Source organism: Scyliorhinus canicula, chromosome 3, assembly GCF_902713615.1.
Source record: "Scyliorhinus canicula chromosome 3, sScyCan1.1, whole genome shotgun sequence".
Taxonomy (NCBI): Eukaryota; Metazoa; Chordata; class Chondrichthyes; order Carcharhiniformes; family Scyliorhinidae; genus Scyliorhinus; species Scyliorhinus canicula.
Genome location: NC_052148.1, coordinates 255,601,408 through 255,615,531, shown reverse-complemented (window position 1 = coordinate 255,615,531; position 14,124 = coordinate 255,601,408). Strand labels below are relative to the sequence as shown.

At 47.5% G+C, this 14,124-nt stretch overlaps 1 protein-coding gene across 1 annotated transcript in view; it reads right to left on the bottom strand.

Moving 5' to 3' along the window:
* LOC119963460 (protein CASP-like) overlaps positions 1-10,248 on the bottom strand; it is a 99,850-nt gene extending 89,602 nt beyond the window's left edge. The window contains exons 1-2 of the mRNA XM_038792618.1: positions 9,978-10,248; positions 2,929-3,014 (exon numbers count right to left, since the gene is read on the bottom strand). Coding sequence (XP_038648546.1) covers positions 2,929-3,014; positions 9,978-10,043 — 152 coding nt within the window. The 5' untranslated portion in view covers positions 10,044-10,248. The remainder of the gene's footprint in view (positions 1-2,928; positions 3,015-9,977) is intronic.
* Positions 10,249-14,124: the final 3,876 nt, after the last annotated feature.

Below are 14,124 nucleotides of genomic sequence, written 5' to 3'. Positions count from 1 at the left end.
GGTCTCTGCTATCACCACAACATCACATTTCCACAACACAGTCTACATTTGTAACTTCCCACTCTTATTTATTTTTTTTTTTTACATAAATTTAGAGTACCCAATTCATTTTTTCCAATTAAGGGGCAATTTAGCGTGGTAAATCCACCTACCCTGCACATCTTTGGGTTGTGGGGGTGAAACCCACACAAAAACGGGGAGAATGTGCAAACTCCACACGGACAGTGACCCAGAGCCGGGATCGAACCTGGGACCTCAGCGCCGTGAGGCTAACCCACTGTGCCACCGTGTTGCCCTTCCAACTCTTATTTACTATACTTTGTCTAATCACTTTCATGCACAGTAACCCTGAATTAGTCATCATGGGCAGGATTCTCCGTCCCGTCACACCCGTTTTCTGGTGAGGCGCGTCCCGCGATCCTCTGTCCCGCCAGCCGGCCAATGGGGTTTACCATTGTGGGCACCCGCACGCCGTCAGGAAATCCGGGGGTGTGAGTGCGCTGCCGGCGAACCGGAGGATCCCGCTGAGGGAGAATCCAGCGCATTACTTCTTCCCTTACTCCGACTTCACTTGTTAACTTTCTATTATCTATACTAGTGCTTCACGCCCCTCCCAGTATTTTGTGCATCCTGGTGTTCTTCTCTAATATTTCCTGGTGGTTCCTATCCCCTGCCAAGTTAGTTTAAAGTTCCCCACCTCCCACCGACACCCCACAAGGAACTCAGTCCCAGCTCTGTTCAGATGCAACTTGCCCGGCTTGCTCAGATGTCGTCTCCCTCAGTATCATTCGCGGTGACCCAGGAATCTAAAGCCCTCCCTCCTGCACCATCCTTCCTGCCAGGCATTCATCTGCCCTTTCCTCCTATTTCTGTACTCACTTTCACGTGGCACTGGGAGAAACTGCTACCTTTGAAGTTAATTTTGCACCATATAACATTGCTAAAATTTTCCTAAATACCTAATGATCAATTGATTATATTTAAAGCATCACCCATTCACCAGGGAATAGCTATCTCTGACAAGAGAATATCGAATCATCTCCCCTTGACGTTCAATGGCAGCACAATTGCTGAATCCACCATCTACAACATCCGCGGATTATGACTGGCCAGAATCTTAACAGGACCAGTAATACTGTGCAAGTCAGAAGTTGAGAATTCTGCAACAATAATTCACCTCCAAGCTCCCCAAAGCCTGCCCACCATGTGCAAGGCACAAGTCAAGAGTGTGATGGAATACTCTCCACTTGCTTGTATGAGTGCAGCTCCAACAACATTAAAGAAGTTCGGCCTTATCCAGGGCAAAGCAGCCCATTTCATAAGCATCCACCACCTTGAACATCCACTGCAGCTACCACGGGTGCATAGTGGCAGCAGTGTGTACCAAGTAGAAAATGCTCTGCAGCATCTCTCCCAGGCTCCTCGGACAACACCTTTTAACCTATAACCCCTATCACCAAGAAGAAGGGCAGCAGATACATGGCAACGGCATCACCTGCAAATTCCTTTTCAAGCTATATACCATCCTGACTTGGAACTATATCACTGTTACTTCACTTTCACTGGGTCAAAATCCAGGATCTCTCTTCCTAACAACACTGTGGCTGTACCAATGCCACATTTACTACAGTGGTTGAGGATGGCGGCTCACTCGACCTTTTCAAGGACAATTAGGGATGGGCAATAAACACTGACCTTGTCAATGATACCCACATCCCAGGAACGAGTAAATAAAAAGTTATCTTTACTTGGACATGTGCTAACCAATTTTACCCAGAACAAGGTCCAACATGCAATAAATGAGTTGTATAGAACATAAACAAAGAACAAAGAAAAGTGCAGCACAGGAACAGGCCCTTCGGCCCTCCAAGCCTGTGCCAACCATGCTGCCCGTCTGAACTAAAATCTTCTACACTTCCGGGGATCCGTATCCCTCTATTCCCATCCTATTCATGGAGTTTTCAAATTGCCCCTTAAATGTCACTATCATCCCTGCTTCCACCACCTCTTCCAGCAGCGAGTTCCAGGCACCCACCACCCTCTGTGTAAAAAAACTTGCCTCATACATCTCTAAACCTTGCCCCTCACACCTTATACCTAGGCCCGCTAGTAATTCACCCCTCTACCCTGGGAAAAAGCCTCTGACTATCCACTCTGTCTATGCCCCTCATAATTTTGTAGACCTCTATCAGGTCACCCCTCAACCTCCGTCGTTCCAGTGAGAACAAACCGAGTTTATTCAACCTCTCCTCGTAGCTAATTCTGTTGTCAGTGATTTTGGTGAGGGAAACACTACTCAGGACACAGAGTGAAGTCCCTGCTCTTCTTCAAATTCTTTCATGGGATCAATTACACCAGCTGATTGCACATTATTGGTTTCAACCTGGACTTGGAATCTTCTGCAATGGCAGAACTGGCAAGTAACTCGAAAAACTACAGTGAGTTTCTCTCAGTGAATTATGACAAAATTTCCAGAAAAATTTATTAGTATTAGAGGAAAACAGTTGGCTTGACCTGGGCCAGATCCCCTATGAGGCAATATTACTAATGTCCCTGCTTAATTAACCCGAGTCATTGCACTTGAACAATTTATTCTAAAGGCAACACATTGTGCTCTTCATCCTAATTTGTGGAGTGCTTGCAGCAGCGATGCTGCGAGTTGATAACTTCTTTGTTGACAAATGTACCATGTGATCTGGGGTGGAGGTGTGGATGTGGTGATTATGTTAACCCTTTGCTAATTGTGTGAAGCAAAACAAAATACAAGTTAAAGATTCAACACAGACAAAAAAGTACACGTTTTATCATTGCAGTGTTATGCCGCATTTAAAACTATTTGCTTGCATCATAAGTTCTCTTGATCTTAATAACTTATATTTTACTTCAGATAAAACAGTTTAACAATTAGTTATTTCTACTGTATAGTACCTCAGAATCCCACTGTCTGTGTCCAGTGTTTTATTCAGCTGGGTTTGAGAATATCTTGGAGAACTGCAGGAAGTTGGGCTTGAGGTCTGTGAGGGTTTAAAAGATATATTCATTTAAGTACAATTATAAAAACCAAATTCACTTCATAGTTAATACATTTGAAATGTATCAAGACGGTACCTGTCAAATCTATCTAAACAGAATATAAATTGCAGATAAAACATAATGGTGCTGATGGCGTTGAAAACAGGCAGAGGAATTGCAATAAAAAGCAGAAAATGCTGGATAAACTCAGCAGGTCTGACAGCATTAGGGGAGAGAAAAACAGAGTTAATGTTTCAAGTCCATTTGGCCCTTCTACAGAACTGAAGAGGGCTAGAAATGTAATGAATTATATATAGTTGGGTAACGCGTCATCGATGAAGATGAACATCTTGCCACGGTCATCCCCACACCCCCACTACTTGCCTTCAAACAACCGTGCAACCTCAAACAAACCATTGTTTGCAGCAAACTACCCAGCCTTCAGAACAGTGACCACGACACCACACAACCCTGCCATGGCAATCTCTGCAAGATGTGCCAGATCATCGACATGGACATCACCATTACACGTGAGAACACCACCCATCAGGTACGCGGTACATACTCGTGCGACTCGGTCAACGTTGTCTACCTCATGCGCTGCAGGAAAGGATGTCCCGAAGTGTGGTACATTGGCGAGACCATGCAGACGCTGCAACAACGAATGAACGGACATTGCGCGACAATCACCAGGCAGGAATGTTCCCTTCCAGTCAGGGAGAACTCTTCAGCAGTCAAGGGCATTCAGCCTCTGATCTCCGGGTAAGCGTTCTCCAAGGCGGTCTTCAGGACGAGCGACAACGCAGAATCGCCGAGCAGAAACTTATAGCCAAGTTCCGCACACATGAATGCGGCCTCAACCGGGACCTGGGATTCATGTTGCAATACATTCATCCCCCACCATCTGGCCTGGGCTTGCAAAATCCTACCAACTGTCCTGGCTAGAGACAATTCACACCTCTTTAACCTGGGGTTACCCCTATCTTTGGATCTCTAAAGATTTAATTACCTGCAAATGCTTGCATTCTAAGCATTGTCTGCCATCTTTGAACTTGTCTATATATATGTTTCTGGAACATACCTCTTCATTCACCTGAGGAAGGAGCAGTGCTCCAAAAGCTAGTGTTTGAAACAAACATGTTGGACTTTAACCTGGTGTTGTAAGACTTCTTACTGTGCTCACCCCAGTCCAACGCCACATCACCACATTATATATAGTTGGACAGTGAGATGGGGCAGAATGGAAGGTCAGGGATAGGTCGGAGCTAAGGGGAGATTGACAATGATGTTGTTGACATAAAACAAAGGGGGTGTTAATGGTGGCATTAATGACTGAAGAAGTGCTCACAGTTGCATAAAGATAAGATAGCAGGATGCATTAACAGGAGACCAAAGGATGGCATGGTAGCACGAAAGAGAAAATGCTGGAAAATCTCAGCAGGTATGGCAGCATCTGAAGGGAGAGAAAAGAGCTAACGCTCGAGTCCAATGACTCTTTGTCAAAGTCATTGGACTCGAAACGTTAGCTCTTTTCTCTCCCTACAGATGCTGCCATACCTGCTGAGATTTTCTAGCACTCTCTCTTTCATTTCAGATTCCAGCTTCCGCAGCAATTTGCTTTTATATGTGGCAGGGTAGCACAATGGTTAGCACTGTTGCTTCACAGCTCCAGGGTCCCAGTTTCAATTTCCAGCATGGGTCACTACCTGTGCGGAGTTTTCACGTTCTCCCCGTGTCTGCGTGGGTTTCCTCGGGGTGCTCCAGTTTCCTCCCACAGTCCAAAGATGTGCAGGTTAGATGGATTGGCCATGCTAAATTGTCCTTAGTGTCCAAAAACGCTTAGGTGGGGTTACGGGGATAGGGTGGAGGTGTGGGCTTAACTAGGGTGCTCTTTCCAAGGCTGGTGCAGACTCAATGGGCCGAATGACCTCCTTCGGCACTGTAAATTCTATGATTCTATGATACTCAGTAGTAGCAAAATTGAAAAACAGGTAACAGATGTCCCTGTGGGGGAGGGTGGTATTGGGGCAAGCCCATGGAATAGAAAACAACAAAAAGGGGTCAAGATGTAGGGGAATTGCAATGCGTGATTAAGCCACTGCCTGTAGGCAAGCAGATTACAAACTTTATGCTGCCAGCTCATTTCAATGATTACAGCAACCTGCCAGCGATAAACATGCTCTTGGTTGACTGAGCAACTGAGCTGAATTGAAGCCCATTTTTTAATGGTATATCAATTGTGTTTAATCATTATTCAGCTGGAGGACATTACTTGGAGTTTAACTTGATATAAAGAGACACTCACTGAGACTGGGGTGAAGTTGAGTATGTAGGTGTTTACATGTAATATTTTAATCTGTAAATAAATGTGAGATTGAGTAAAAATTGGCTGTGGTCCTCTCCTTTACCAACTGGATTCCTGGAGTACAATTCCAATATTGTAAATAGTTAGCACCACTTAAAGTTAGCCACAGCTGATTATAAGAATGTTTATTATTGTCACAAATGAAAAATGAAAATCGCTTATTGTCATGAGTAGGCTTCAATGATGTTACTGTGAAAAGCCCCTAGTCGCCACATTCAGCACCTGTCCGGGGAGGCTGGTACGGGAATTGAACCATGCTGCTGGCCTGCTTGGTCTGCTTTAAAAGCCAGCAATTTAGCCCAGTGAGCTAAGCCAGCCCCTGTAGGTTTACATTAACACTGCTTTGAAGTTACTGTGAAAATCCCTAGTTACCACACTCCGGCGCCTGTTCAGGTACACTGTGGGAGAATTCAGAATGTCCAGTTCACCTAACAAGCGCGTCTTTCGGGACTTGTGGGTGGAAACCGGAGCACCCGGAGGAAACCCACGCAGACACGGGGAGAACGTGCAGACTCCGCACAGACAGTGACCCAAGCCGGGAATCGAACCTGGGCCCTGGCGCTGTGAAGCAACTGTGCTAACCACTGTGCTACCATACCACCTCCTCAACCTAGTATGCACCCCTTAAAGAGGAAATGCATCGTGATACGAGCAGTTCAGGTGTCACGTACGTTGTGACTCTGGCCATGCAGGCAGGAGTGAAATGTTTGAGTAATGTCCTTTATCCATACGGGGGTTTGGGGGCGGGGGGGGGGGGGGGGGGGGGGGGGGGGGGGGCAGGAGCATTCTAGACACATGCGCAGAACTCTATGAGATCAGATAGCCATGGAAGTCAATAGCACGAGTTAAGCCCTGCGGATGCAGTGGTATAAGAAGTTCAATGACTTCACCTGAATTGTCAAGGTCAGTGAATGCATCTTCAAATGTCATCTCCTACACTGTACTAGCTACAGTGCACAAATCACAACACTCCCTTTACACACCTACCAATAATCTCTATCAATCAGGTCTTATTCCCCAACATTCATATGCTTCACCTCAGCCGTACACACTTTGATGTGGAGATGCCGGTGTGGCCTGCATGTGGTGAGGTACTAGGCAAGAGTGGCCTGCAACTATTGTTGAGGCAAGGAGAATTCAGGCTCGGGGGGTTGCACATGGGTTCTGACTGCAGAAGAGGGCAGCATGGTAGCACAGTGGTTAGCACAGTTGCTTCACAGCTCCAGGGTCCCAGGTTCGATTCCTGGCTTGGGTCACTGTCTGTGTGGAGTCTGCACGTTCTCTCCGTGTCTGCGTGGGTTTCCTCCAGGTGCTCCGGTTTCCTCCCACAGTCCAAAGCTGTGCAGGTTAAGTGGATTGGCTATGCTAAATTGCCCATAGTGTCCAAAAAAAAAAGGTTAGGTGGGGTTAGGGGCATGGGGTGGGAGGCTTGGGATTAACTGGGGTGCCGGTGCAGACCTGATGGGTCAAATGGCCTCCTTCTGCACTGTACGTTCTACGATTCTATGAAGATACAGATGAGCACTTCAGTGGGACAGCCTACAGAATAAGGCTGACAGGTATTCAAAAATAAACATTGGCGCATTAAGAGACCTCTCACAGCAGCCCAGAAAGCTGCCCTTCAGCAGATTACCAGGATTGCCGAAGTGCCTTCCCTTGTCAGTGACAATAAGCCCCCTGCAGCTCAAACTCTCTCACCTTTCGCCGTAAGACCGCACTTGTTCTCCCACCCGTGCCACTCTGCCAGTGCTCTCATCGTTGCCAGTCAGCCCAGATTGCTTTCCTTAAGCCAAGGTGGTACAGTCAGTGTGCAGGCCCTGAAAGCTCTAAGCTACTCCAAGACCATCTGCAGTCTCCTCCACTGAAGGTCAGCAGCCTTCCACAAGCCCAGGGCTAACCACTGAGATAAAGAGGAGCATTAGGCCAGGAAGAGGTACTCTTAGGGCAAGCACTAAAGATTTGCACAATGTTGTTTACATGTCTTTTATATACAATATGGCATGATTTAACTTGTAAATGTAGTTTGGAATGCTTATTTTGTGGTGACTTTTAATTTTTAATAACAAGTATAGATTATCCCACTTACAGGTGTTTTTGGTTTCTAAATGTGCACCATAGAATGCTCGGGCCAAATATCAGGTATAAATACATGATGTAAACCATTTCTGCCAGCAAAATGCTTTGGCACAATTGTTCTGTAGTAGCTTCCAGTTGTTTTAAATAAATTATTAAAGAATTGCTGAAAGCACTTATCAGTTTTACTTTATCGTTCTGGTGCAATTAAAATTATAAGTGAAATACGTTAACTCATCTCTAACGGTGCTGCTTACTCTGAATTATTGACTTCAGTTTTGAATGTATGTTAGCACTTTTTTTTGAATGGATAAAGTACTCCAATGCATCTCAACACTTATAAAATGCTGATTAATGTAAAGGCCAACTGACCTTCACAGGACAAAGTCTTATAATCAATCATTGCAGCAAAACACGTCTAATTTAGAAAACAGTACCTAACTATTAAAGCTAAAAGAACAGAATTTGTTCTGTACTGCAGGACTGATTTTTTTCTTGGTTCCCCACTTGGGACTAGGGTTCTCCCATGATTCAAGGCCGTTCTGATGTGCCGTGAACTACACATTCCTAAAGAAGGGACCCGACTCCACAATTATTGTGATGGGGAGTTGGAAGGCGGGGCAGGGCAGCGGTGGTCGGCCTGCCTACCCCTGCAATGGAGCCGCCAAAGGCAGGAGTACCTACACCTTTATCCCACGTTGGTAAAAATTGCCAGCCATGGGAATAGGGAATGGAATCCCTGAATTGGGTTCTATCCTCCATTTTTAAAGGGCTCCTTGTCACCCAACGCAATGAAAATCTGGACTGTAGTATGGAACGTGGATGCATACCTACAAAAAGTTAAAGTTCCAAGAAAATTCTTGATGTTTTGAATATTTGATTCACCCATATTTTTGGTCCCTTCAACTTTGGTAAAATGCATTTACTCTACCGTTATTTATTATAGGAGACCCTTTTGATTTGTCTGCGTGAGAACGGGAGCAGAAAGGAAAGAGATGGTCAATAGCAGCAGTGCAAAACTCTCCATTGGGTTACAAAAAATGAAAATGCTGACTGATATGATGTTTGAAGCTATTGCCTGGACTTCACGGTCAGCAGTGATGCAACACCAGTTGCCGTTGACTTCTGAGGACACTGTCCACAAAGTTCGAGCAACCCCTGGTGTGAATTTCCTCTTTTCCAACACCAATTTCCATCTGGAGCCCAGTGAAGAGAATATCAGGCCACCCATCAACCATGCTAAGCAGCCAATCAAACTGAAGTATACCAATAGACAGCAAACCGGGAAGTAAAATGCACTAAATCTATAAACTTTTACAGAGAACGAAATAAATAATACTAATCTTTTATTGTCCCAAGTATGAAGTTACTGTGAAAAGCCCCTAGTCGCCACATTCCAGCGCCTGTTCAGGTAAGCCGGTACAGGGATTGAACCCGTGCTGCTGGCCTTGTTCTGCATCACAAACCAGCTGTCTAGCCCACTGAGCTAAACTGGCCCATTTCAATTGGGATACACAACTGGGATCAATGTAGAAGCTGAAATATAATTACAGATGTTAAGAATGCGATGTTTTAAAATCATAATGCAGCAAATTGACATTCTATAAATATGAAATAAATTTTTAAGGACTTGTGAATTTGTTCAGCAGCAATTGTAACATTTGTACAACAAGATGTAACTTTTTACAACAGGGCCCACAGCATCGAATGACAAGTTCTCATCAGTTCAGTGATTTCTACTTGATTGCACTTGGCCAGGTGGGTGGGTTGCTGACATTTCATCAATGCACACTGCAGCAACGTGTAAAATCACCGACAGCAACGTCTGTATTTCCACATTTAACTAGGTATATGCAGGCTCCAGAAGTTGCTCTCAATTTCGAGGAATAATGGTGGTGGCAGTTTCACCAACATTATTACCACAGAATCCAGGTCAACATTTCTCCTGCTATACGAGAGTTGACTGGTATGATCCAAAATTCTACTCTATGTGAACCAATTAAAATAGCTAACTGCTTTAAATATAGCCTTTACGAAGGTTACATTGTGGCTATAATGCAAGCAGAGACAATCTAGTAATACATTTTGCTCATTAGAAAGGCTACATTCTTAATTGCAAAGCATGGAGGTTGATGTTAGAATAAGCAAACGCCTCTTTTATCTTAGCGACAAATCCTGGTTTTCCCCTTTATAATATTGGGTCTGCTTTTTAGTGTCTAACCCGATATGATTCTCACAAAACATTGCACACTCTGGTATTGGAGCCTGATTTGGCAGTATATCATTGCCAATAGCAGCAGTGACACAAGCCTGTGTATTAATCTAGGCTTCTTTTCCACTCCTCAATCGCGGGATTCTTCTCAAATTATGTAACTTCCTCCAACTTCACTCTCTTTGTTCTAGCAGCTCCAACCCTTTGTTATTGCTGTTATGGGAACGGTATAACAACAGTTCCAGTTCTGAGCTGTGTCCCCAGGCACTCAGTGCATTGGAAGGAACCGAAATCCCCCAAAAGGACCACACTCACCGGCCGATAATGTCGACACTGTTCGCTCCCCCTGAACAAACCTCGATCCAAAGCGTCTGGTTCCATGTTTTCTTTGGGTTAGGCGCATATGTTAATGGAGTTAGTTGCAAACAAACAGCATTCGCTGGTTAACGCTCCGATCCTCTCCTGCAGACTACAGGTGGTACTGTGAACTGAAACCCTGCCATTCCCGTCAGATGAGATATCTCAACTCCTCCCATTCTCAGATCTGTAAAAAGGATTTAGGGATTTACGAGAGAACATGAGCTCCTGCCCCCCACCCCCCACACCAAGCAGACAGTCCCTCGGTATGAATGGGGCATGTCTGATTCATAATCCAAAGTGTCATAATCCAAAGGCATGTTACTACCGTGCTCGTTTCTAAAGCACCAAGTGGGACGTCACAGACAATATCGGAAGAACTTCAATTCATATTTCACGTTTTGCATCCTCTATCGTCTTTACAGACTTATGAAGTACTTTTGAAAGCAGAGAAAATATTGGACATATTTCTCTCCCCAAAGATCTGCTGTATCCTGCTTTTAGTCCAGATTTCCAGCATCGACGGCAGAATCATAGAATGATTGTCGCACAGGAGGCCATTCTGCCTACCGCGTCCGTGCTAGCCCTCTGCAAGAACAATTGACCTAATGCCACTCCCCTGCTCTTCCCACTAAGCGTTTGATTTCTTCCATTTCCTCTTCAAATAATGAATCACGTCCCTTTCGAATGTCATTATTGAATCTGCCTCTACTTCAGGTGTTCTTTATTGTGGTGTGGCCACAATAATGCCACTAAAACAAAGTAAGAAGTCTTACAACACCAGGTTAAAGTCCAACAGGTTTGTTTCAAACACGAGCTTTCGGAGCACAGCTCCTTCCTCAGGTGAATGAAGGAGCTGTGCTCCGAAAGCTCATGTTTGAAACAAACCTGTTGGACATTAACCTGGTGTTGTAAGACTTCTTACTGTGCTCACCGCAGTCCAACGCCGGCATCTCCACATCATGACTAAAACAAAAGTATACAGCTTCACGCCCACAATAAGAACATCAATAGGAGCAGGGGTAAAGCATTAGATTGCTCTGCAGTTTAATATCACAGCTGATATTTGACCACCCCGGCCTTGTATCTCTTCATTCCTGTAGAATCAAAAGTCTTTCAATCTCGAACTTCCGGTGGCGGCGATGTCCGAGTGAGCCGCACATTCGGTGGGCTCTCACTCCGGCGGGTCTGAACAGCTGTTTCCCCGCGATAGCGGGACCACGGAGGCGGCAGAAAGGCTGCCGGGAATAGAAGAGGAGAGCGGGCTGCAGAAGATGAAAGTGTGGGAGGCCAGCAGGTGAGGAAAAAAGAGAGAGAGACGGAGGCAAGGAGGAAGCTGACCTGAAGGGTAAGATGGCGGACCCACGGACCTTCCTTCCTCCAGGACAAAGGGAAAAAAAAGTTTGGAGTTGCTGAGGAGGGACAGCTTGGACCCACTTCAGATGCCCAGGAGGGGGGAAAAATTTAAGGTGCTGGGCAAAGGAAAGCGGCAGCGAAGGCGCTGAGGAGCGGGCTGCGGCATATGGAACAGCGGGATTCCAGAAGGCAGAAGAAGAAGGAGAAAAAGGGACAGAGACAAGGACCTGAAGAAAATTACCTGGGACCTAAGATGGCGGACACACGGACCCCGGACTCAGCAATCCAGCAGGCGCTGGATAACATGCTCCAGGTAATGAAGTCCAGTTTTGAAGCGCTGAAGCGGGACAGCTTGGACCCAATCCAGAAAGTGGTGGATCAGCTGAACCAGAGGATGGACGCCCAGGATGTTAAAGTTAAGGAGCTGGGAGAGGCGGTGGAGGAGCAGGCGGATGCGCAAACGGTTGCAGCGGTAGAAGTGGACGGCCTGAAAGAGCGGCAGAGAAGACTGCTGGACAGAGTGGAGGAGCTGGAGAATAGAGTCCGCAGGAACAATCTGAGGATGGTCGGCCTCCCGGAGGGGGCGGAGGGAGCTGATGCTGCAGCGTTTGTAGCAGACCTGCTGAAGCAGCTGATGGGAGCCGAAGCCTTTCCACGACCGCTGGAGCTGGAGGGGGCACACAGAGTGCAGGCAAGGCAGGGGCGGCCGGGCAGACCCCCCCGCCCGATGGTGATTAGGTTCCACAGGTTCGTGGACAAGGAGCGGGTGCTGCAGTGGGCAAAGAGCGCCAGGAGCAGCACGTGGAACAACAGTGTTCTCCGCATTTATCAGGATCTAAGCCAGGAGGTGGCTCGGCGGCGAGCAGCCTTTAAGAATGTCAAGGAGGTGCTGTTCAAGAAGCACGTGAAGTTTGGTCTGCTGTTCCCAGCCCGGCTATGGGTCACGCACCAGGGTCAACACCACTACTTCTCCGAGCCCGAAGAAGCGATGGATTTTGTGAGGGACCTGGGGCTGGTCCCGAAAGGAGGCCCCAAGGACGCGAGTTAGGGCCCGAGGATTTTTGTGGGAAGGAACGCCGAATGTGCCTGGACTGCTGCTCAATGGTTTGCTGGGCCAAAGGGGCCAAGCGGAACATTTGAGACTCTTTCCTTTGTGCATGGACATTTATGTGCTTTTTCTCTTTTTTCTGTGGTTTTTTTTCCCTTTTTATGTTTTTTTTTTCCTGTTTGGGCTTTTTGTGCAGCTCGTGGAAGACACTGGAACCGGCTTGCCCCAGTGGGGGGGGAGGAGGACGGGGGAACAAGGGGAATGGGACAGGAAGGCGCCGGAGTGTTGAGTCACCGGGCTAGCAGATTGGCTAGTCAAGGAAGTCAGATGGGGGGGGAAGTTACAGCCAGTAGATGGCGGGGGTGGGGGTATCGGGGGAGGGGGTTAGGGGAGGGGGGGGGTTGTTCTGCTGACGGGAGAGGGACTTGAAATAGGCACTGGAAAGGAGGTCGAGGGTGGAGGCAGCCAAAGGGCGGGCCAGGAATGGCGCGACGCACGGGTCAGGGGCCGGCCCGAGAAAGGCTATGGCTGACCGGCGGGGTGGGGGGGGTGGGATGTGCCCCCCGACCAGGCTGATCACCTGGAACGTCAAGGGACTGAATGGGCCGGTTAAGAGGGTGCGGGTGTTCGCGCACTTGCGGGCCCTGAGGGCGGACGTAATTATGTTGCAGGAGACACATCTGAAAGTGTCAGACTAGACCAGGCTAAGGAAGGGCTGGATTAGCCAGGTCTTCCACTCGGACTTGGACTCGAAGTCCAGAGGGGTGGCAATCATGATCAACAAGCGTGTGCAATTTGAGGCAGAGGGCATATCTGCAGACAGGGGGGGCAGATACCTGATGGCACGGGGCAGACTGGAGGGGAGAAGGGTGGTGCTGGTGAATATATATGCCCCGAACTGGGATGACGTGGACTTTATTAAAAGAGTGCTGGGGAAGATCCCGGACTTGGATTCTCGCAAGCTAATAATGGGAGGGGACTTTAACATGGTCCTTGACCCGACTTTGGATCGGTCGTGTCCCAGAACGGGTAGACTCTCAGCAATGGCAAGGGAGCTGAAAGGGTTTATGGGGCAAATGGGGGCAGTGGACCCCTGGAGAGAGGGACAGCCAACAGGAAGGGGCTACTCGTTTTACTCGCACGTCCATAAAGTATATTCCAGGATAGATTTCTTTGTAAGAAGCAGGGACTGTATGGGGGAGGTAAAGAACACGGAATACTCAGCAATTACCATTTCAGACCATGCCCCGCATTGGGTGGACCTGCAGTTCGGGGGAGCGAGTTATCAACGCCCGCAATGGAGGCTAGATGTGGGACTGCTGTCGGAGGAGGGGATCTGCGAGAGGCTTCGGAAATGTATAAAAAATTACCTGCAGGTGAATGACACTGGGGAGGTCTCAGCGGCGACCGTGTGGGAGGCGCTAAAGGCAGTAGTTCGGGGGGAGCTGATTTCAATTGGGGCCCACAAAGCCAAGGCAGACCGGGCAGAGATGGATAGATTGGTCAGGGAAATGGGCCGGATAGATGAAGAGCACGCGGAGTCCCCGGGGGAGGTTTTACTCAGGGAAAGGCGGAGGCTACAGGCGGAACTGGGGGCACTATCCACGAGCAGGGCCGTGGAACAGCTTAGGAAGGCGAGGGGAGTGGTGTACGAGTATGGGGAAAAGGCTAGCAGACTGTTAGCGCAGCAACTCAGGAGGA